The sequence below is a fragment of the Haliaeetus leucocephalus genome, unplaced genomic scaffold, assembly GCF_000737465.1.
Source record: "Haliaeetus leucocephalus isolate CR32 unplaced genomic scaffold, Haliaeetus_leucocephalus-4.0 Scaffold964, whole genome shotgun sequence".
Taxonomy (NCBI): Eukaryota; Metazoa; Chordata; class Aves; order Accipitriformes; family Accipitridae; genus Haliaeetus; species Haliaeetus leucocephalus.
Window position 1 is genome coordinate 364,949 of NW_010973400.1, and position 26,044 is coordinate 390,992.

The 26,044-nt window shown below is 39.4% G+C and overlaps 1 protein-coding gene across 1 annotated transcript in view; it reads right to left on the minus strand.

Moving 5' to 3' along the window:
- LOC104842134 (chromosome unknown open reading frame, human C2orf43) overlaps positions 1-26,044 on the minus strand; it is a 125,086-nt gene that overhangs the window by 98,854 nt on the left and 188 nt on the right. The window contains exon 2 of the mRNA XM_010584251.1: positions 10,237-10,395. Coding sequence (XP_010582553.1) covers positions 10,237-10,395 — 159 coding nt within the window. The remainder of the gene's footprint in view (positions 1-10,236; positions 10,396-26,044) is intronic.

Genomic DNA, 26,044 nt, shown 5'->3' on the forward strand with positions numbered 1-26,044 from the left:
GGATTTCCTTCATAGGTAGGTCCTTCAGTAAGTAACTTCTTCTTCCCTCCTGTCTCAGACATCACATAAAGAGAAACAGATCATTTTTTAAATGGTCAAATCAAGAAAAGTACCCTAGAACACAAGTTTTCCATAACTCTGGCCAACTCAAGCCTCTGCATGCTGCAGGAGAGGGATCGCTTCCTCCCCTGATTACGCTGTGCAGAGCCAGGCAGGAAGGATCCATGCTGAAAACAACGCCTCATTAGCAGGGAGAGGACACCAAGAGAAGACTGCGGATTGAGAAATTTCAGTAAGTCTCTTCAGTAAGTCACATCTGCCACCCAGATTTAGTGGAGGGAAATACTGTCAAGCACAGTTGGATGTTCAACCATCCTGTCATTACTCTGCCTCCTCAAACTTAACAAGCTCAATTGTGCCAAGCCCCCATCAGAGGTACTTCTGGAGCACTGGGAAATTCAACAAAAGTGGCATATTTCAAGCCTAGATCTGACATACAGGCTCCTCTTTGCATGAGGAAGTTTTTATTTTTAATGAAAGATATTTTTTTTTCTTTTCTGAAGACAATAGAAGCTGGTGGGCTGACCCAGTAAACAAAGCACAACTGTCATCATATTTTAAAATATTAGTCACAAACAAGTAGTCCATAAGCAGCAAAAATAATGGAGAACAGTGTCCTGAGAACTGAATTTTCTGATATATAATATGGGATAGAACACACTTACACCTTGCCTTCAGGGGGTACTTTATCAGCATGTATGTCTTCTAGCCAAACCCTTTTTTTTTTTTAGTATCATTTTGAGTCCTCTATCTCTCAGAAAAATTTAGGGAAAATTGATCGATGTATTCACAGTTTTATGGGGGTTAAAAGTAGAAATCAAATAGATGCAGCCAAATCAGTGTTATCCCCCAAGAATAATGATGTTCTCAGGAAGTCAAACTAGCTCAGTGAAATAAAGGGCAGAGCCCTCAGAGAACTTTGATGTGAGTGGAGACAGCACATACCATTGCCAAGTCCTCAAGCACTTGACTGAGACAGATTTCATTATTCCCATTTTATAAATGAGAAATAAACAGACCAAATAATCTATACATGAAAATTAAAGCATTACTAGCCACTAAGAACTCCACCAGTTAACAGTACCTTACATTCACGGCCATCTGAGAAAATACATGGTCAGCTGAAAATAAGACTGATCTCATAATTAAGCCATGAACATTCACACTAGAGATAAAGATATGGCTAGAAAAGTTGGAAGAAGTGGCTTTGGAAGTATCAAGAAGATAGGGTTAAGTTGGGGGTTTTTTTGTGTGCTTTTGCTCCTGTTCAAGTGCAAATTTACAAAATATGGTCATGTATAATACACATCCCATGCAAGCATGTGAATCAAAAGTATTTTGCTGTGTTTATGTCTCACTGAAATAGAAAGCTGTGCTCTTACTACCTTATCCGCTGATAAGAAGACCTATAGTCATAGGGAAAGGAAAAAACATGTTAGCTTGCTCTATGTAGACCCATCTACCTGGATTGCCATGCTACACAAACTTTTAACTCTACAGTATAGTTTGTCCTCATTGACTGCTTTTGCATCACGTGTACCAGTTACTGGGGAGCAAGAAAGCTCCTTCTCCACTGTCAATTTTTTTATTCAGGCAAAAAAAAAAATTCAAAGCAGTGTAAAATACAAATTCTCCATGTCAAAAACTGAGAACCTGGGGTCAAACGCAAAGAGTTGGCAGCTGCATCTGGAGTGGCAGTGCGAACAAAAGCAGAAGCCTCAAGGGTGAGGCATTCTCAGCAAATCACTACCACCTGGTGTGACTGGTGGAGTACCATCTCCCTCCAGAGAAGTCTCAAGACTAAGCATGTGAACCCACATATATGTGCTGCATGTTGTGGACTGACACCATAATTTAACAACAGAAAGTTCTGCAGCAAGTCCAGCTGAAGGAACCCCCACCTCCTCCCTTGACTGTCATTCCCACCCCCCCACCATGGCTCACCAGCCCCTGAATTACACTGGCACAACTCTGTGGGGCTGTGCTGTGAACCCAAACAGGGAACCGTTCCAGCTTTAAGAAGACCCCAGAAATAAATGTATGTATGTATTTAATTCACAGCATGATCTCTCAAACTATTGTTCTGGCATAACCGAGGGGTGGAGTGGCACAGTGTGGTGGGAACAGGAATACCTTATGCCAGTATTGTTGACAAACATTTTGGATTGGGAAATAATGGCCTTAGGAAGTTTTCTAAGTGCTCCAAGCACTAAGCTCTTAGATTTCCAGTGCCTGGGAATATACACTGCAAACAGTTTCTAACTTCCACAGTACTTTAGACTCAGCAACGTCTGCTTTATACCTTACTTGATGGTTCTAAAAGCTACCTGCAGGCAAGAGCTCTAGCCCAGTCCTGCTACCCAGTCCCCTTATGGACTGCCCAAATCCAAACATAGTTTCAATTACATAGGTCTCACCTGCTAATAAAGCAGGGAATGGTAGAGTCTTTCCAGGAAGACTCCAATTACATAAGGTTGATCACATAAGGTCATAACACAGACAGGTGAGATACAGGGAAAGATGCTCTTGAAAATTTTAGGAACACCAGCTAGCTTTCCCAGAGCCAGTCTGAAGAGCAGCCCCAGCAGGCAAGTAACACATTCAAAGCATCAAGTGGTTGCTTCACGTCCCATGCTGTAGTTGTGCAGGAGAAGCTGTGATAAAAGAACATAGCATTTCTCTTCCTCTCTCCATGAAAGCGCTGCAGATGCACTGCCATTCTCTCCTGGCTAACTCACAGTCAGACATGATGTTCTACAGTGAATGCTCTGCTTCAAGTACAATATCTTCAGGACTAAGTTTAAGTTCAAGCACTGCAAATACCACAGAAGAGATGAATGCTGCTGCTAAGACAATATATAAAAGAGGAACCTTTCTTAAATAAACAGAGTGAGTATCTGTGTACATACAGAGAGGGGATCCTGCTCAGCTGCTTGGATATAAACATCCACCTCAGGACAGAATTTTAGATGCAAAATTGAGACTTTTTTGGTTCCTGCTGATTAGCCACATGTGACTCAAGTGTGCCAGCTGGACTAGATGCCATTCTGAGCTGTGTAATCCTCCACATGCCTTGTCAAGGGAGCCAAGACTCCAACCAAACAAGATTCTTAAGTTGATTCCCTGGACCAGGTGTGTTAAATAACATCATCTTCATTTGTGAGCACCTAAATTTGCCTTCTCTGCTCTGTTGCTTTGGCTTAGGATGGACAATAGCAGCACTGCTCTACTTGGTAAAGTATGGTCAAAATAAGCAAAGGTAATAGAACCCATGCAACTTTCTGCATCTTACACTAACAGAGGTAAGTGAAGATAAACACACAAAGCACAGTATTAATATGATGGAAAATACACATCCACAGGAAACATTTTCAGCCTCAGCTTTAGGTCATCAAAACTATGTGATACAGGATTAAGCAAAATAAAGTGCAAGTTAATGTGTAAACAGGAGTCCTATATAGCTTATTTCAACATTAGCACCAGTGTAGTTACACTCTGACTTTCATCGAAAAATTCTCATTGCATCTAAAAGCATTACTTAAGTTAAACCACCAAAATCCAAAGTTAAATGAATGATTCCTTTAATAAAGACTTGAAGTACTTAAGTGTGATTAGTTATTTTCCTTAATGTCCTTTGGGTATTTACTGCTGTGCATCAGAAGATGATATACGTCCTGGCACAAGAATTTCACACAATCAGTAAGAGCGGAGCTGCCCATGGAGTTGGTCAATGATTTAAACATTCCAGGAGAGGAAGTATTTGTTGTCTCACTCTATGCAGCTGTGCTTTTATTGTTAATTTATTTACTCAGTGTTAGCTGATTGTAACTGAATGCTAGCTTAGAGACTTGGATGATGGATCATATAAATTTTGCAAATGTGAACGAAGATTTGTTTGGTGGTTTGGTACACAATTTGTGAGAATGGCTGGCCACCTATTGAAAAGCAACCCAGTGGAAAGGCTGGGAACAGAAGCCCCAGCACTCCAATCTTTATACTCTCTAACTGAACCTCCTTTATTTCACTCCTAATGCAAGTAAAAGGCATTTTTATGATCCTCAGCAAACAACATAACCGATTAATCACTAATTTTTTTTGTGATATACATACAGTAGAGAAACAGTCCATGCTTACCTATGCATTCCAATAAGAGCCTGAAACCTCCTAGTAAATGGTATAGCTGGCTATTACAGCAGTAAGCTTTCCAAAAACCACTATATTTTTTTCTAATCTTTAAAACAGCTCCCTCTTCTGGCATACTCTTTCTATACTTTGTTTAAGTTCCTTACCAGTTTTTAATTCTGTATGGTTCCTAACACTCAACAAACCCAATTTCAGTGTTAAGGCACTTACTACACAGTATGGCTGTGAAGGCAAGGAGAAGGTACCTTAAATTACTGCTTTTGAAAGAGTGGCTAATTCTAATCAAGTATTTATCTAAGATTATCCATATACTTATCTTTACTATGTTTTGAAGGTACCCCAAAATCAATCCAGATCAGAATCCACACCCTGACAAGGAGCCTGGATGGCAAATCCCTGGGTCACATTTACAGGATCACTGAAATTGGAAGGGATCACCCGAGATCTGCTAACCCACCTCCTGCTCATGCAGGCTCAGGTAGAGTAGGTTGCCCAGGTATGCACCCAGTCAAGTTTTGATTATGTCTGCAGCTGGAGACTTCACAACTTCTCAGGGCAACCTAACCTCTCAGGAGGCAGAAATGCTCATGGCAGTGCCTATCCCTAGCTACTGATTATACAAGGTACCTAGGAATTTATGCTCCTTACTTTAGCATTTTAACTAGGTGTTTAATATTAGGCTGGATGAAATTGGGCCTTAGAGTCCCTTTCTGAACTACGTGACATGGACCCAGCCTGATCCTGCAAGAAAACCAAAAGAAAAACTAAGAAAACAAACAAAAAACCCCAAACAAAACAAAACAAAAGCCCAAAACCAAACACCCCATGCCCCAAACCAAACCACAGGAGAGCTCCCATAACCAAGCTGATAGTGACAAAACTGCAGAGGTAGAAGACGAGGTGAGGCTGGACACACATTTTTTCCTACTGCTGATGCTCTGGCACTATTCAGTCAAAAAAACCCCCAAACAAACCACAAAACCAGAAAGAAGAAAAAAGCAGCTTTTACTGCCTAATGCATTCAGAGAGAACAGGTTCTCAACTTTGTTCATAGAATTGTTGCTGGAGATCATTCAGTGACTGTGAGCACAAAACATACGGAGCAGAACATGACCCAGAACCCAGAAGTCCTCTTGCCCAGGAGGAAAAAAGTCATCTTCCCTCTTAAACTGGCTGTCCATTGCCAGCAGCATTCCCCTTTCTTCCAGTTGTATTTCAAAGGCAAATGGTGAACACTACCATGCACTGGGAGAGGAGACACTGGCGGCTGACTTAAAAAGTAGCATCTGAGAGGATGTAAGTACCTTCCTTGAGTAACTCAGGGGTCTCTACTCCAAAACCAGATTCTGCTTCACATGAACAGTTCTATCGTCTTTTTACTGATTTAACCAAACATTAAGTACCAAGATTCATATACAGGATTCTGGTTTACATTCTGGCCAAGGTTACCAGAAGCTACACACTGCAACCTAATCTGTTGATACTATGAGTCCTTACTAGATCCAATGCAGTTCTTGTAGATGAACGGTTAACATGCAGATTATGTACCAACGAGCACATTTAATCACATAAATTTTGTATAAATCAAAGCACATTCTAAAACCAAATTGAAGAGAATGAGGAAATAGATTATTTTATTATTAAGTAAACCCCTTGGTTTCAGTGGTGACAGTAGACCTCTGGAGACCTATTCATTCCAGTGACTGCTCAGCAGAGTGAATGATTAACAACTTAAAAAAAAAAAGCTGGTTTAGTGGGAGCCAAAAAAACCAAAATACGAATGAACTAAGCTTTAGGGCTATACAATTAGATTTAGTGCAAAGTATTATTATACAGTGATTCTTATTATAACTTTTCTTATGTAAATGTTGAGGGTGATGATTGTTAAATATCAAAACAGCAGGTGAAGACAAAGCCAGATAATACATTGAAAGCTTTTCAGAATCCCTACATTACAGTCAAAAATAGAACTTCAAAGACTTTGAAACTAACAGGAAGTCTCATTTCAAGGGAGAACACATTAAAGACTTGTCATAATCCAGGCAAATTGCTTGCACTGTTTTCACTGCTTAAAAATAGTTAAGTAGTCTTCAAGTGACAACAATCTTGTTGATGTAAGTACTTCTAGGAGAAGATCAGAATCCAAGCCCTCATTTTCTGTTGTGCAGAAAACCATAAGCAACTCCTGACTCAGAGGATTAGCTCAGGAGATTAAATCTTTATACTTTAAAAAAAAGTGTCTGGTTAAGTCCTCATAGGCTTTAAACATCACCAAGTCACTGCATGAGTTGGTAAAACAGTAAGACGATCCAATAACCCAGCAGCAATCCAACTGCATGCAGGCAGATCAAGAAACTTAGCAAGCATAGGGAGAACTCTGCATGCATGCCAAAGAACTGAATTCTGAAATTACTTCTGTATATTAATGAACGAAACTTGTATAGCATGCTCTACCAGAAAAAATGTTATTTATATTATACATTATCAATCATGAACTAAGCTTCCCAAGTACAAGACTCTAAATAACAAAATTGCCTAGTTTACAGCAATGGTAACAAAAATTATGAAGCCTGGAATGAAGGTATTGCAAAATGCACTCCTGCAATGAATGCAAGAAAAACTTGATGAACAGCAAAACTTCATGAGCTAAACAGCCTGGTGGTTTTAAAATTTGTACTGTATTTATTTACAAAGTTAAATGTTTCAAAAATACACAGACACAAATAGACAGATACTCTTAAAACAGTAAAAAAATATTCCATTACACCTTGCGGATCCTGGTTTTCAATGAACCCAAGTAACGGTAAATATTGCTGTAGTAGATTTTATACTTCACTGCTAATTTTACACTAAACAAACACTGGAGAAGGGAAAACAGACCTTTATGACACAAGAGGAAAAAAGTAATTCCTGTCCTTTCCATAACGCCTACATTTCCAGAAAACCATGGACCTGATCCTTCAACTGTACACATTTAATTTTACTCTCATGAGTAAATCTCATCGGTTTTAATAGAAAAGAATTCATATTAAGAAAGGTAAACAAGTATACGCATATATTCTGGACTGAGGAAAAATTGGGCCTTTTACACAGTAATTACTTCAGTAAGCACATTATTACTCCTATACAGAGGTCTTGCTTACACAAGGAAAAAACATTATGGAACAAAAAAGTGCACATTAAACATTTCAACTAATATAGTAAAACTTTACTAAAATTGTAAGTTCACACAGACTGCCATTAACAAAAACATTAGCTTGTTGTAATTAAATGAGATTGAACTCCACTGCATATTCTGTATTCCAACTGCTTCAAGCAGAGTGAGCTATCAGTCCTAAGAGGCAGAATCCTGCCTCATTGAAAGTCAATGGGAATTTTGCCATTCATTTCAGAGTAGAAAAATGTTTTGGAGTCACCTTTCTCCCTTCCTCCCCTTTTTAAAAAAAAAAAAAAAAAAAAAAGCAAAACCAGAGAGAAATCCTTCCCATTATGAAGAAATTTGACTAAAACACCAACAGAAAATAAGCATACAGGATTTATTCTCAAATCTCTTGCAACAATTCAATTCTAGCAGAAGCTGAGAATTTTATCATCTTTCTCTTCTATAACCACCCTCAACCCTGTTTTGTTTGATTACATATAAACAAATCATACGCATGAATTTCATTAAGACTGGAAAAGTATGTACCAGAGCAGTTTAATACGCAGACCAATGTATCACATGCAGTAGGACTAACCACGTTCAGTTCAGATCACTTAACACTTGGCTGTGCATACACTCCTTTTTGAGTGAGAGTTGCCCTTGTCTGGATATTTCTTTCCTTGACCTGTACCAAGCTATGCTTTTGCCCCTCTATTTCATTCCATAAAGAATCTCAGCTAGGGATACATGCTTTTCAAGTGTGAAAATTGCTGGACTCCAGAAGGGCTCCACATTTCATGCTTGGGAAGTTACAAAACCACAAGGGGAATGCTATCTAATCCTAACTGTTTAGGTACACGAACATGTTGCCAGATGACCCAAACGTCCGGATCTCTTCTAAGGCTGTGTTTTTTGTGTTGGCAGATAGAATTTCCCTTGAAGGCTAGAAATGAGGCATAGACCAGTAGGGAAAAAAATCTGATTTATGAGAAGCAAAACTGCATTGTTATGCCAGGTCCTAGTCAGCTCCCTGCCAGCCACAGCAAGGAGCTTGGGTAACTTGATTCACTACTGAATTTGGATATTTAAAATGAAGATAGCATTATTGTGGTTGCTGTGCTTTTTAATTGTTTTCTCAGTGACAGAACTTCTAGTTTGTTACCAACATAATTCTGAAATAAGAGCAAAACCATAAATCAGCTACTTGCTAAAGCTTGCAGACCATAACAGAAGCACTCTGAATATTTCACTGATGTCTGTTTCTGTATATCTATCTTGTTAATGTAAGATGTTATTAAGGGGTCTTCGCAGAATTGTTCTGCAGGAAATAAGCTCCATGTAACCCTGCCACTACATTTTCTTGCATGAAAAGTTTCCTGTGATGAATGCAGAGCCCATAAAGTCTGTGTGACTCGGTATATTTTCAACAGAATAACTTAGGTGCCTTGCGGAGGTACCTTGCCATGGAAGCTAACGTTTAACTTTGGCGCTCTTCCCCTACACATGATTCTACCAATATGTTAGCTTTACAGATTTACCCTAGTTACAGGCTCTACTACCAACCCAAACACAAGGGTATCACAACCTAAGACAGGTGAAAGCTCCAGAAATTGGGGGAAAAAGAAACACTTAACTTAGCTGTTTATTTAAGACTTCCAGAAATGCCTTAACTGGAAGAAAGCAGCAATTGAAAAGTATCAAATCAGGCTTGTACCTACAGAAAACTGACAATTTGGATCCGCACAGATAGTCTTTTACTGAAGAGTTACACTATGCAGTATCTGGCTTAAAAAGCTGTTCCCACGAAACAGTAGCAAGATGTAATCATAGGAGGCTTATTTCTTCTTTTCAGTTAAGGAAAGAATTTAAACTTCACTGTCACTGGGTTAAAAGTTACACTATTATTCAACTCCAGGAGGCAAGGGCATAAAAACATTGTGCCCAAAGAAACTAACATAAAATATTCCGCAGGGCTTCCAAAGCCTTGCAAAAAAACCTGAAAAATGGACCCTGTGCTCTCTTTCACCCCTAAGTAAGGACCAACCCATGCACCAGCCCATAAACAGGAACAGAGTATACCAAAGATGTGGATAATCAGAAGAGTCATTATTTGCACCACTAATTCTTGGGGAAGTAACAACAGTATCCAATACCTTCAAATAAACTATAGGAAGCATCAGAAATCTGCAAACTCTAAGGCAGTGAAAGAGTCACAACATCTGTGCTTGAGCAGTCTCAAGCTCTACTTTTGCTAATGGCAGAACTCCTACAGTTCATTGGCAGACTTTAATGAATTTAGGACTTCTCCATTAATTTTAACATATGCTAAATGAAAGTTTAGAGCTTTCATTTTAAAGTGATCAGATTTAAATATAACTCAGAACTATACGATGCTCATTGAGTTCAAGAGGCTTACCATATAAATTCATGTTGCAAAAATCTAAGTTAAAAACCATTTACTACTAAAAAAACCCACCTTTGAAAAACTACTGGACCCAGAAGTGTCCCTCAAATATTGTAACTTTCATCTTTTGGCTGGCACACAGCTGACAATGCAGTATCACTTCAATGTGCAAGAAATAAATGGAAGGAGAGCAATGGAAAAAACAAAACAAAACAAAAAACCGCAATGCTGTCAGCAAACCACCACCACAAAATAAATGAGTGAGATATCCTAATTTCTCAGTTTTACCTTACAGCACCATTACGAATACAGATAACAGTAGTAATCAAATATAACAAAGAAATTTCACCATTGCCATACTATTGATTTTTTGGCCATATGCACAGGCCAAATTCTACTGCTTATTTAGTGAGATTTTTGAAATTGAAATTGAACATACCCTTTCCAATCATCACACTTCTAAACTTAAACAAAAAAAGACCCTTACCAGGAATAATCATGAATAAGAGCCTGGGTAGATTTTTACTTTCATCTTTTGAGAGGTCTTTCCAGGGCCCACACTTCAAGACATGGGTAGCAGCTCCACAACAGTAGATAAATTCTTCATGTAATGGGACTGGCTCTTCTGACACCGACCTCATGTTTGCTGTTAGACAGAATAAGATACTGTGATAACAGATCAGCAAATATTTACATAGCTGGCTCTTTGCTATTATACCTTCCCACAGAATAATTGCAAAAAAACCCCAAACAACCCTCCCCAAACAGCTGTCATCTCCAGTAAACAGAGGCTCAATTCAGTATTTGATGTTTGAATAGGTCATAGAAGTTCATACATGTTAATACTGTACGAGAGAAAACATCTTTTAGTTTTTGTCACAGAAATATATGGTGATGAATTGGACAATAAGATCTATTCTACCTTAAAGGCAAACAATTTTAAACTTCTTATTCACACTGTCCACTGAAAAGATTCAGCTGAAATGTATTCCAAGGCAAACAAAAGAAAAAATACCAAACAAACAGAACTACTGTATGAATGTCTTCACAAGTTCTGTGTGCCTCAACTATGGGAGCACAGCATGACTTAAAAACAACCACCAAAAATCCCTCAACAAAAAACAACCATAATAAAACCCAAAAGAAAATACCAGAGGCCAAAAGGAACATGCTAACTACTAGATTGCCTTCCAGTATTAGGTGGGCTCCTCATTTTAAGTGCAGCATAACTAACTTCTCTAAAAATTTTCAAAGGATTAAAGGAGGCATCTTTGTCAGTTAAAGCTAATCAAGATTTGATCAATTCAGGCAAACATTTATGCTCACCTTTATAACTTTTCTTATGTTATTTGGTTATCTGAATGCAGGGATGTGAAATAAAACATTATGCTGCCAAATAAACGATGCATATTCATCAGTTCATGTATTTATCACATAGGAAATTATTAGGCTGCCACTTTGGAACTGGCTGATTGACCAAACTCCCGTACCTCTCCTTCACTAAAAAAGCTACTTCATCAAATTACTACTTATGAATTAAAAGATCATCAAGACGAACTAGAACATACGCAAGCATCTGCCAAAATAACCATTTACCATTTGCAACTACAGGTGCAGTTACCAAATGCAGAGTCAGAAGCCTGCCATTGTTGGAGTATGATCACACACGTGCATCACTTGGAACACACACCAGTACTTGGTAAGTCCACAGAGCTGTTTGTATCAACTTCAAGGGCTATTTAAGCTCTACAGAGTATTTCCAATCTTATAAGGACCACATTTCAGGCTTCTGAAGCAACAGATCTGGCTTAAACAGACTTGAAAAACTTGGTTAAATTATTACAGGAATGACTATGCATTCTTTATCCAAGACCATCTATAACGGAAAAGGCTGTCCAACTTTACTGTTTTCAATTTAATTAAATTGTAATTCAAGTCACACACAAAGGAAAAAAAATATTTTAGTCTAATAACTAATCTAAAAGATTAGCCTTTAGTGTCTCTACCTAGTACACCCTGAAATATGTTATGATTGAAATATGTTATAGAAAGAAAAAAGTGCAATGAGTTAGAAGCCAAAAATCCCAAGATTATAGGCCAGCAATTCTCTAAAGGAACTCTGAAGGACTTCACATGCAGCCACTGCAGTAAAACTTTTGGTAAGTCTCACCTTGAAATTAACAGACAAAAGTGCAATCACCTTTCACGTTATTCAAGAAGGTGATCTTTTCCGAGTTCAAAAGCCACTATTTCACGTGTAACTTATATAGCAGCAATCCATCAGCACATGGAATTAGGATAAATAAACAAAGTGAGAATATGATCAAATAAGATGCAACAAAAAAATAATATTACAATAAATCTGGATATTGTTGCATACCATCATGGTCTTTAAAACATCAAAAGCATCTAGTTAAGAATAACATTAGGCCTTTCAAGTGTTTTTGTTTAGTGAAAAAGGACCATTCATTTTTGAGTACAAGGATCCAAATTCTATTTCCTAGTCAGTTTGTGGAGTTTTAGGCATGTAAACTGAAGCCTAAGATCTACAAAGTTTCCAGGACCATGGGGTGGGGGACACCACTTTCACAAATAGTCACTGGAAAATTCTCAGTGCTACACAACTTGAAAGGAACAGATCTGAATGAAACTGTAAGTAATGACACTCGACTACATTTAAAAAGTACACTTGTAGAAACAACATTTCCTTACTTCCCCCAGCTTTGATCTGAAGTTTTGAAAGGTTTAAGTTAAAAAACAGGCAATGCAAAAGAGACAGATAATGTTTTATTTTGAATTAACAAGTACCACCTTCAAAAAATTGAGTAAAATACAAACAGAAAATGCTTCTGCAGGAAAGGGGGAAGTGTGTTTTAAAGCTTTCAATTACAGCACAATTCTCTAGATAAAACTTTTTTCCTGCCTCTCTACTTCTCCCCCCCCCCCCCAAAAAAAAAAGTTCATTTAATGCCAAAGGAGACACCTTTACCACTTCATTATTCGCCATGTTATCGTCTTTAACTTACAGTGACTGGAACGTAAGTAATTCAGGCAAATTTTGTCAAACTGTAATAAGGTATATTTTTCAATGCATTATTCCTGCTTTCATATCGTTATTATTCAAATGACAAAGAAACCCAGTTACATCAACAACCAAAGTAAACATTAAGCTTGTCATCCCTTTTCTGAGGTGTTTACAATCCAAGAAGCAAAAGTAACAAGTCCTTACCCGAGAAAGTAGGTTTTATACAAAGTTTCTGATCATGAACCAATAAAATCAGTTGTAAAGTTTCATTTTGAATTGATTTCACTGAAAAACTCCAGATGGAAATCCCATAGACAATTCTTCATTCACAAATAGCATTTGCAACATAAGGTCATAAATTAAGCAATGAAAAAAGGTAGCTTAGCAATGCATGTTGGACTGGAGTAGTAGGCTTTTCAGGTTCACACAGACTCTTGTAGTAGCTTTGGTCCAGTTTTTAACTTATCTACTTCTAATTTCTAATATGCATAGCATTGCAGTACCTGAAAGCAAGAATGCACACTAGAAAAAGAAAAGGTTTTCTGAAAAACTGCCCATCTCAGACAACCCCAAAAGGTTTTCTAATACTAACTTGATGTAATATCTGAGGGATTTTTATTTATTTATTGTTGGGTTTTTAATTTGTAACTTTATGGCCTTTAGTAATAGAAACAGACGTAAAGAGAAAAACAGAGAAAAGACAGTGGATATACTCCCAGGATACTACTCAGACCTGTTTTAAGATGAAATCAGTAATACCCCAAAATACCCCTGGATCTCCCTCCCTCTTCATAAATGAAGCTTTGAAGAACAGTGTTTCCATTATAGGCATCTATCTTTGGCATGAATTGCCTGTGTTTCCCCTAGAAATACCTTAAGATGGCCTATCAATTTCCAAACACATTTAATGGGCAGCGGTCTCGAGAGATGAGAATCCTACCAGCTCAGTCAGCTGGTGGAGGGGACACAGTTTGCACCGCAGCTCTAAGAAAGCTAAAGAGGAGACAGAACCACAAACTTCACCTGTGGGAGTTTCATGAGTCATCACAAAGGAAAGTAACAGAGCAAGAGAAAGAGAGGCAACTATGTAGGAAATCAGGCCTTATTACATACCATGCAGTACTTTGTTCCTTCTCTCCAACCCCTGCCCATAAACTCTAAACATAAATGGAAAAACATTACAAGAAAGGCAGCTTCTGTCAATGGTACTTAATCTAGTAACAAAACTTCTGCTAGAACACATAAACATGGGCTTTGAATTACAGGGTAGGGCTTTAGCACTAGATTAACACACCCCTAACGTAGGTGTCTACCTGAAAGCAAAATCCTATTACAGGATAGAAAGATCTGGGTGACAGTATATGAACTAATTGGTGAATAACCATGGGACCAGCCACTAGGTTTCTACCTCAGGCTGAGACAAATCATCCCCTAGTTAGGAAAGCCTATAATGAGAACTTAGACACACACTTGCACTTACAAACCAACACATATATTTAGGTGTCTTACTACTGATCTGGACTCCACCTACTATCATTGTTTCAGATAACTCTGTTTCCAGATATTCTTATCTACAAGGAGCAGATTACTTCTGCCATATGACTAAGTCTCCTCATATTCATCTTTGGTTCAAGTGACTCCAAAGTAAAATGCTAATAGTAAAACTAAGTTTCCTTTGGACACGTTGTGCTTAATTATTTATGCAACTGTCCTGATAACATATTAACTGCTCCATCCTACACTATTACTTGGACTTGACATTTTATTTGAAAGATAACTTGGGAGTAACAGCATTTGTGATCTGCATCCAAAATAGTGTTTAATGAAAGAATTGTCAGACTCAGTCTAGCACCACAAAATGTAACCAGAGTAAATCAATTGAGATTTGCCTAGAAACTATCCAATCACAGGACAGGACAAACAGGTTGGTGTACCTGATCTGAACAACGATGCTGAAGCGAGAGATGCAATGGTAATCACGAGGGCAAAGATAAGTTTCATAAAACAGTGGAGGAACCAAAGTAAAGGAGAAGCAACCACTGAAGCAGATTTGACATATGAGATTCCACAAAGCTGTAAGATAACATCCCATGGTGCCCGTGGCCAGGGTTACTATGAGGCCACTTTCTATCCTTTTTGATATGCCACAATGACTGGGGGAGGTGCCTGAAAACTGCAAAAAAGGCAACCACCATGCACATGTTCAAGCTGGAGTGTGCATGGAGCTATAGGCAAGTCAGCCTCATCTCAGTTCTCAGAAAGCTGTCAGAGGAAATCCCCCCCCAAAGTTGTACCCACACACATGAAAGCAACTGGGAGAACACCCTGCATAGACTTGGTGAGGGCACATCATGCTCGAATAACCTCATTGCCTTCTATGATGAGATGAATGGCTCAGTGGATGAGTGGAGAACACTAGCTGCTGTTCAGCTTAACTTGAGCAAGGCTTTCTACAATGTCTCCCATAGTATTATTACAGCTAAACCAGTGAGATGTGGACTAAGTGAACTATAAGGTGCTCCTGGGGAAAAAAGATGACAAAAAAAGAAAAAACAAAACACAGAAAAACCCTACAACACAAAAAACCCCCATTAACTTACCAGCAACATCCTTCAAGGATCAATATTTGGCCCATACTGTTCCATGTCTTCATTAAATACCTGGACAATGGGACAGTATGCACTCTCAGCAGGTTTGTGCACAATACCAGATTGAGAGGGGGAGGAAGACACACCAGCTGAAACACTGTGGGGGAGGGCTGCTATCCAACTGGATCTTGACAGGCTGGAAAAACAGGAACCACATGAAATCCAAGGGCAAATGGAAAGTCCTGCACCTAGAGTTCAGTAATGCAATGCAGCACCACAGGCTGGGGGCTCAAAGGCTAGGAAGTGGCTTTGCAAGACACTAGTGGATAACAAGTTGAAAATTAGTCAGTAGTGTGGCCTTGCAACCATGAAGGCCAAATGTATACAAGGCTGCATTAGCAGGAGTAGCCAGCAAATTTTGGGACATGATTATCTTCCTCTGCTTGGCACTGGAGAGACTGCATCTGGAGTACTGTGTCCAGTTTTGGACTCCTCAGTACAAGCAAGTCATCAACGCACTGTAGAGATTCAATTGGATGATATGGATGCTGAAGCATGCGATATATGTCCAAAGGACAAGGACCAATAGTCAAAAGTTGCAACAAAGGAAATTCCAATGAGAAAGAGGTTTCTCCACACTCACAATGAAGATCATTAAATAATGGAAGAAGTTGCCCAGGGAGGCTGTGCAATCTCCAACCCCGGCGATATTCAATGCTTGACTGGACAACGCTTTCGGCAACCTGACCTACTTTGCCCTTCTTGAGAAAGAGGCTGGACTACAGCTTAGGGATGACCTATAGAAGTTGGATGTATGTAAATTCATGAGACTGGACTAGATACAACCGTAAGTGCCAAAAGAATTGGTTGATGCAATTGCAAGGCTGTTGCTTATCAAAGAATCATGGTAATTCACAGGAGCTCTTGATGGCTGGGGGTGGGGGGGGGAAGCCAGGAAAAAAAATATTTCTAAAATCATAGCCATTTTCAATCAAGAAAGGTAAGGAGGAGCACCTAAGGCACTATAGGCTGATCTGGTGATCCGGCTCAGAAAAATCACAGAAGCATGTATTCTTCTAATAACATAAAGGAAAAGACGTTAATCCAGAATAGGAAAACAATTTCCTAGTGGCAAATCATGCTCCAGCAATGCAATTGCCTTCAATGATAAAATACCTGGCTACAAGAATGAGAGGAAAGACATAGATGTAATGCACATTGCCTTATTAAGACTTTTGGCACCATCTCCCACTGCATTCTCCTTTCCAGGCTAAAGAAACACAGGCTGAATAAACTGACTCACGTAGTTTTCAAAACTAGCTGAACAAGCTTAAAAGATAGCTAACTACTGGCTGTCAGCTGAATGTCAAACAAGTCAAGTAATCTTGGGTCAATACTGGAGCCTATAAGACTCAGCATTTTCATCAGAAACCTGGATGATGAGACAAAAAATGCAAACAATGCTAAATCATCTGGGATAGTGGATACAGCCAGAGCAGAGCTTCAATTCAAGAGGGTTGCTTCCTTCAGAACCTTAAGGACTGGGCCAACAAATCCCTTACCATGCTCAACAGTGGAAAGCACAAAGATCTGCACCTGAAGCAGAACACCATGCTTCAGAAGCAGCTCAGAGGTAATTGGCTGAGTAGCAGCCCTGCTGAAAAAGATGTCTGCTATGATGGATGCCAAACTGAAAGACAACAATGTGCTCTCAACACAGTAAGACAAACTATGTATCAGACTGAAATCCAAGAAGCATGGTCAGCAGTTTGAGGGAAGTTACTCTTGCCTTCTATTCAACAGTCGTGAGGACATACCTGCAACACTGAGCCCAGTTTTGCTCACCCCACCAGGTCAAGATGGACGTAGGGAAACTTGGGAGGGTCAAGTAGATGACTACCCAGAGGGTGAGCAGCCTAGAGCACACGATCTCTAAAGAAAAGCTTTATGAACTGTGCTGGTTTAGTCTGCCAAAAGGATAAGCTGTCATTAAATAGCAACCTAGAGCTATGTGAAAAAGACTTGCAAAGATAGCATAGCCAGAGTTTTCTTTGCAATGGCAGATCATAAAACAAGAGGCAAGAGCCACAAGTTCTGTCTTGACAGTTTAAGACATTACAAAAAAATCCTTTGCTAGGAAGGCAATGGAAGATTGCTAGGAAGGCAGTGGAACTTCTTTTGTTGGAGGTTTTTAAGACTCCGCTGGACAAAACAATAATTTTGGTCTGAACAGAAGGATGGACTAGATTTTCTCCAGAGTTTCCTGTAAATGAACAGTTTACAATTCTTATGGCCCTAAAACACCAGAAAGAGATAAAGGGTGAGGTGGAACAAGGGCATCAGCCAATTTTTCTAGTACCTTAGCAAATGCAGAGGGCTTCATGAATACAGTAGATGACAGTAACTACGTCTATAGGTCGGAGAAAAGGAACCTAAACTAAATCAGCCCCCAAAAAACATAGGAAACTGAAGTAGATGTGTTCCATGGATTAGCTGTACCAGCTTAAATAAAAAAAGAAACACTGCCCTAATTGGTGAGCTTATGTGATTGAATTCAGTATCACAATGCAAAAAAAACCCCTGGAAAAATTGAAAGTGAGATTCCTTCAGCTGCCTGCTATGCTAAGGCTCTAACAATTCTGCAACATTATCCCCAGAAGAGAATCATCCAGACCTGACGTAAGCTCCTTGATTTGCAGACTGGAACTAACATGCTCATAGCCAAGAACTAGAAGCAGAAGGGACAGACTGACCAATCTAGTAGAAAACCTGCCATGATGAAAAAGAGGAGGAGAGTGGAACACAGGATGCCTAGATCTCATCAAGGATTTCTATGGACAAACTACAGACAAACAGTGGATGCCAAATTTTCTACAGAAAAGCAGCAAACGTCGAACAAAGACTTTACAAGCTGTTGTGACATCAGTCACAAATCTTGACCAATTCTGTATAAGAAAAGCAGCAGCAGCAGCCTGTACCACATAAAACTGAAACATTTCTTCTTTGTACTTTACAGTACAATTCTCTGTCAAAGTCATATGATGGCAAGGACCTGCTAGTCCCTTTCACACTAGTTCTGAATTAGTGAATAAAACCAGTTAGGTGTTACTTATAAAAACGAGCAAAGCTAACAAGTTAACACTACAGACACACCAAATGAAGCAATGTAGCTATATGAAATAACCCAATAAAACCCAAACATCTATACATAAGGCAGTTCAGAGCAGTAAGCTGTTTTTGTCTAAAACGAGTGAAGTAACTAGGCAACCTTATTTTCAGGGATCACTCCATGACCTAGCAATCTGATGCCTTCAATTTGTTTTGTTCCTGTGTCATTCCCCCTATGCCCCTCCCTCAAGCAGTAAAACAGCTAGGAGAATTTCACCAATGACTGTGCAAAAATATCTGTGAAATGCATGGAAATGGGGTACACCTTACTCGTGCTTAGAGCTGTAACTATAAAAAGCTGAAGTGCAGAATGAAAACTGGCATCAGTTTTCATTTCTGAACCTTGTACAGAGACACCATAAAGGGGACCGTGTATAGACCTAAGTAGGAAGAAACCTATTTTTAAGAAGTGGACCTCCAGTATCATCACAAAATTTGGATTTCATTACCGCTAATAAACTTGTAGCAATCACCAAGAAAGTATATACTGTCCTGGTGGAAGGGAAGCAGGGAAAATAACTTCTGGGTATCAATTTTATACCAGACTAGTGGTCCCTTGTCAGTGCCAAACATTATAAAACCAGTTATTGAGAAAGACTTTCAGCAAAGCAGTGTAGGACTCACAAATCGAAAAAGTGCTAGCTTGGAAAGGTCCAGATTTTGTGAATTCAAATCAGGCATAGATGGATCCTCCACCAATCTTGTTCCAACAAGGTGCTTTGCTCTGGTACGAGCAATTTGAAAGCGTTTTGGGGGTAAGGAATCAAGAAATCAGAAAACATTTTCAGATCCCACAATAATACAGGTCTACACTGGTCTGGTGCAAAATTATTCAACAGAGAGGGTGGTCAAAACCCTGGGGAAATAGATTAGGAAGGCTCACCATAACTTTTAACCAATCTTTACATCTCACCGAGAGTTTTGGCTTTAAACAGTTCAGCATGTACTAATGACTACAACAAAAAAATGGAGCTCTTGTTAATCATCATAATAGAACTATTACAGCACTCTTGGTCTTGACTTCCACACCATTCTCAAGAGGATGAAACAGCAAATGAAAGACTTCCAAGGGAATGAGGCACAATGGCAACCTTTATGAAAGTAGTCACAAGCTTGAAAGCATCAACTATTGGTCTACAGCACTCAACACAGTCGGCAAGGGGATCTGACCTTTCATTGCAGTTCTGGCACGAAGACACTACGTTTTATGTCTGGTCTCTTCTTCTCCTTTGGCAATCGCAGACCTCAGTTTTTGTTTGTGCTGACACTCCTTTAACAAAGGTCTCAAAAACCCAGTTATGCTTGCCCAGTGCTCAAATAGCAGAGTCCATGTCCCTTGTTACTAGGTAGATCAAAAGGTCCTCCATTTGCCATTGCAACTTTTAACACTCAGAAACACGTAGCACTGGAGTCATAGCAAGCATAAGCAAATCCTGAGAAGGATTTGGTGTGGCTGAGAGTCCGCTGAGGCTTCATACAATACCAGCAACTATAAATGTACCCAAAAGAAGAGAGACATGACATTCTAAAAGTGGAATATATTTTATCAAACACATTTCAGCATACAGTGGAAGAAGTCCTACATATTATATCCTGTCAAACTATTTAATCATACCCAGGCGGTAACTTTCACTTCTTCAAAAGAGCTAAAGCATCACAAACTGTTTGTGAACTGTTCAGAGCTACCAGCATAAAAATGACCCCGGAAGAGTGCACGTTTGTTTTGTTTTGGTTTTTCTTAAAGTAACTTCACAAGCATAATTAAGGCACGGAATCCCACAGATTACAAGAAAGTGGTAGCTATACTCCTAGCAACTCCCCCATTTCCCAGTTAGTATGCAAGCCTGATCATAAAGCCACTAATGTTGATGACCTAAAGAGAAATGAGCAAGAAATTAATTGCTTAAAGAAACAAGTGCACTCAAGGAAGTAACAATGGCTACATTTCCATGAAAACAAATAGGATGATCTGATTTGGTGTAATATGGGGTATTTTCCAGAACAGAAAATGGGATTTTGAGAAACTTTTTGGTCCCAAAGGCAGAAAAAGCTGTTCATTTGCACAAAATACTGAGATCTACTGGACACGTGAAGTAACTTTCAAAGACAGCTTTTCCTCTACATACTGCATTGAAGTATTGGACCCAGAGGAAAATCTTGGGGAGTTTAAAACTGAAATCTTACAGAGGAATAAACAGAGGGTGGTGGGCATGAATAACAGGTAGGTATAATAAATATAATTTAAATATATGTTCTGAGATTAGACTGCAATGTTAGCAAAACCTCATTCAAGTAAAGATTGAATTTCTATGTGAGAGAATATAAAAAGCTGCTGCTGAAGTACAATGTCTTCATGGTAAAGAAGGTTTCTAGGGAGAAAAATATGCCAGGTCTCCTCTGACCAGAAAATTACACAGAAACAGCAGACTCATGTCAAGAGAATCTTGTAAATGAACTTTCCCAGCTGCCTGCAAGAAAACCAAGCAAAAAGCAAAAATTCTACATTTGAAAATGAAAGGGAAATAAATCACAGTTCGGAATGGACAGCATGAGAAAATTGTCACAAATACAGTAAAGTCTGCAAAGCACACAATTTGTTCAACTGTTTATTTGAATGTGGATTATGTTGAACATCAGTATTTTGGGAGCCACTGGGCAAAACTGAAATATAACACCATGATTACAGACTGGGTTAAAATCTTGCTGAAGTTAGAGGTGGGAATGTTATGCTTCATGAACAAGAACCCATCATGCTTATGTTTGGATACAGAGAAAAGAAACATTAGTGGCCTTCAAACTTCAGCACATATCACCACCCAAAACGAAGCACGTTCAAAATTGAACAGGTATGTGAATTATGTGGGAGAAGAGTTGACACGGCCTTTCACAGGGTATTGCTTCAATAGGAGAGAGAGAAGTAGCAGAATATACTACAAAAAAGTGAAAGAACAGATAATCAAGGACACATGCACGAGAAGAAACTGAAAACGGTATTAAGAGAAAACATGCACATGCAAACAGGTTTGTTTGAGGGCTAAGGGGTTTGGAAAAAATGCTTGCTCGCTAAACAAAGATGATGCTTCTTTGCCATTTGATTCCTACTATCTCTAGGGAAAACAAGAACTTTGCACCTTTTCAAAAGAAAAAAAGTCAAAGAACTATTTGGCTCTGCAACAGTATGTTCTATACTCTTATTTTTTCTCCTACATAAAAAAAAAAAACCAACAACCAAGTCCGACATTTCTGTTGCACAGCCATTCAAGTCACACAGGTAATCTGGACAACAGTTAACAAAACACAAAAATGCAAGAATTTAAAGTAATGGTAACCTATATATGCATTCAAACGACAGCACCCAGAAGTTAAGCATTTGAAGAAACTTCCATCTTTCAGCAGCAGTAATGACAGCCAAAAGCAGTAAAAAGCAATTGCTATTTCATCTTTTATTAAACAACTCCTTTTCCACCTTCTATCAGGATAAGATTCACTACTCAATGGAGAGCACTATTCTTTCTTTATTCTTGTTATGTAAGGCAAAGCTCAAAGACCATAATGAATACTAGCAAGAAGCAGATATCAAATAAAATAAAAAAAAATTAAACCAATCCTATTAGCATCAAGCTGTCCTTCATTTGGCTTCCCCCATCCTTTGCTGTGCTGTTCAGCATGAATCTCCCTATAGAACTATCCCTTATTTCTTTATGTTTCTTCCATATTTCCATGTTAGTTGTTCTTCCTTAGCCTAACATATGCTCTGAATTCAAAACACTTTTTTTCTTTTCTTCTCATTTTATTATTTCAACTTACATGTGTTCTTACATCAACTGTTTATCTCACCTTCAACTTAGCTCTCCAGCTACTGATGGTTTTCTTGCTTTCTAACAAGGACATAAAAGAATCAGTCAAAATACTGTCTACTTACAGTGGACCAACTTACTAGTCACAACAAAATTCTCCAGTAATCTCTCAACCTGTGTTTGCTGCTTACCACCTCCTTCTTATGGTTACTGCAGCAGCTGTACATTCTGATACTCATTCACTAACCTAAACAGGCTAGGAAGGCACTGCGAGCAGAGACATGAAAACAAATAGGCTGTACGCAGCTCTGTGCAAATGACAAGGGAAATCAAACAGGAGAATCAATGAACAGGAGACATAAAGGAGAGACTACAAAGAATAATATCAGATAGCATTAGATCCCTTTCTGAGTCACTACAGTAATATAATTGTCTATACTATTAACATGAGGCCTGGCGTCCAAGTCCTTCCCAATAAGAAGCAATGGTGATGTTCACCATTCTGCTGATTAGGTGGATGAGACAGGGAGTTGAACAGTCAGGCTAGAGAAAGTGGTGCATTAGCCAAAAAGTTTCTCCCAGAACCAGTGCTGCAGGAAGGCCTGCACATGCCAGTGCTCTGACATACAGGCCTACAGTTCTAGTAACAAGAGGATCCAAGTCAATTCACCATGCTGGAAACACTGCTAGCTTGTTCCTCAAATCGAGAGTAACCCTTGAAGTATCACTATTTTGCAAAGGGACCCAGCTCCTCCCATCAAAATAATCCTGCCAAACCCCGACAACACATAACTAGGTACAAATACCTAAACAAAGCCTGTGTTCATCCCAGGTGCAAATAATAATCCAGTTATCACCTGATACCCATTTTAGTTAGTACTAACATTTAGTTAGTGCTATAATTTCTTTTGGGAGGTAAAATTTGGGGGGTCAGATTTCCACAAAAAGTTTGTATCAGTTACTTTTTTTTTAAATGAGAAACTTGAGTAAAGGACCTGTCTAAACAAAGGACAACAGGAACAGGATCTAAACAGAAGCAGGAGATGAGGCAGAAAAAGAAGAGAACCAAAAGAACAGCATGGTTACTAGCAGCATGAGGAGGAAGGGAGAATACTGAGGAAAAAAATCCTGCTATACTTGGAGTTGCAGCATCTCTGGTTAGACATTGTTCTGACACATCAGGACTACCTAACATATGGTAACAAGGCACTTACCACACAATGCACAGCTGCATTAGGTGGTTGTGCAATCCTAGCTAGGTAAATAAGCAGTTCTCTCATTCATTTTACTAGTCGACTATCTACTCAAGCTAGTATTTTGGTGTGAAATCCCAGATTTGTTTCAAGCTTAAGACTCTGTTAAGTTCAGACCTTTCATACTACACATTTGTTTCCTATTATGAATATTCTTTTATCAGAATGACTGACTTCCCCCAGTTAACCTGTTTACAAACCTTACTGGACATCTAAGTATTATAATTCAAAGTGTAGGCTGGAATCAAATTTAGTCAAGGACTTTACTGAAAATTCACAGTATTACACAGTGGTTTGTCAAGAGCAGAAAAAACATAGTTATACCACTGTTAAGAGCATGCCCCATTTAAATACACAAGAACTACCTGTCCTTCATATCCGGCATGCATGTTGGCTGCACAAATGCATGCACAACACCACTGAAGCTTAAACACTGAAATTCTGCTCCAAGTACTTGGTAAATATAACCTAGACATTATTCAAAATGAGGACCACCCCCTTTTTGCAGACAAGGTGCCCACATGATAATAAATCACACTAATAGAAAAAATGTAATTTAAAGGAAATCAAAGCTATCAATACGAAAAACCCCAGTAAGATCAGTGCTATGAGGAAGCTTTAGAGTAAATCTTGTCAAATTTACTGTTAAGTTCTTTGGCTTGGCAGTCATACTGGAAATTTTGTTTTACCATTACCCTTATACAATTTATTGTAATTGCCTTTGTGAATCACACAAAGCAGATAAATAGGTAATAAGCCATCAGTGTTCTCTTCTAATTTAAAAATGAGGAAATATCAAACAGAAGTAGCAGAAAGCGTGTTCAAAACCAAGAGGTGCCTCCTGAGTTAGTGGGTATTTGACCCACAGAACCACTTGAGGCTGGATATTGAGAACACTAGAGCTCCACATGGGTTGAAGGCAAGGATTAGTTGGTAGAGAAGAAATCCACTGTGGAACTTCAAGTCTTCAGTACATCTGTTCCAGAAAGTTCCTGGGCTGCACTTTGTTGCAGGCTGAGTTGATGCTTACTGAGTTGGACGAGGTAAAAGAAGAATCATATATGATTCGCCTTTTTCACAAGCATCTGCTTAGGGTACCATCAAAGATTCTTGAAAAATCACTGGCTTCAATTGCTTGTATACAATCCTTGCAGTGATTTCATGACAGGAAATATTAAATGCTAGTTCTGTAAATGTGACCACTTCCCTCACTGACATCATAAGAAAGCGCCACAAGAAAATAGGGAGCTGCAATAATCCTGATTAATAATTGAAGGCTTCTAGTCTCTGAGACACACAGAATACAAATTCATATCCTGATTCTGCAACAGGTCCATGCGGATGTACTCTTAGACCTTAACTGGACATCATAAAGTCCCAGAGGGCCAGGAGTATATTATACCTTAAAAAATAAGGGTCTGCATCATTCAAGTCTTCTGATGATAAGGCTTTAATATTATACTTAAGTTGCAAGAAAAGAAGCCGTTTCATCATTTTTGCAAACACAACAAAAAAGTTACCAGCGAGAAAGCCCTCGACAACTGTCATACCTCAACAGTGCTTCATCATTATCTTAATTTCTTTAACCGTACATTTCCATGCCAGCATTTACACCGCTTCCTGAACTCGCTGCTCACCTCCTGTCTGGAGCGGGCATTTCTTCTCTTTTGTAGCAGCTACCTTCAAGCCTGTATTTACTAACAATGACGATGCTCTGGGACCAGCACTAAGAACAAAGCTGACAGACAGAGGGTTCCTGAAGGAGGGTGTGTACACCCACTAGAGTCTCTGCTTTTCCAAACCAATTATTTCCTCTATTAAGAGGCACGTCTTTCCACTTAAAAATCTCATCTCACTTTTAACTTCTAAGAATTTATGATCTTATTTTCCTCACTTTTAGGCCCTTCAGGCCACAGACTTTTTCTTCCTACCCGTTTTATAACTTGCCGCTTAGATAACAAGCGTCAGTCAGCTCCAAGAGATGCTTCACAGGAGCAAGTACTGACATATAGGAAAAAACACCGCAAGTAGCATCACCGCAGTTATTTTCTGGAAAAGGAGACACTGCTTAGGACTTGCTTCTCGAAGTCTGCTCCCCATCCAAGGAAAGAAGAACCAAGGGAGCGCGTACAAAGCATCCCTCGCTGCATGCGACGTGCTACTCCATCCTGACCCTTACGCCTCGAAATCACCAGCGTTATTTAGCGGAGCACGGTCCTATAAGCCGGACTTCTGCACGGCCATTACGAGAGGGCTCGGGGACACTTCAGTGCTCAGCCAGGCACCGTCTCAGCCCGGCCGCCGGGTCACCGCCCGCCGCACCACACACCAGCGCTCGGCGTCTGGCAACCGGCTCGGCGAGGCCCTCGGCGCAGGGCCGCTCGCTGCGCGACTCTCGGACCCGACACCGCCCGCCGGGCCAGGGGAGGGAAGAAGGAAGGGCCCGGCCGGCCCCGCCGCCCCG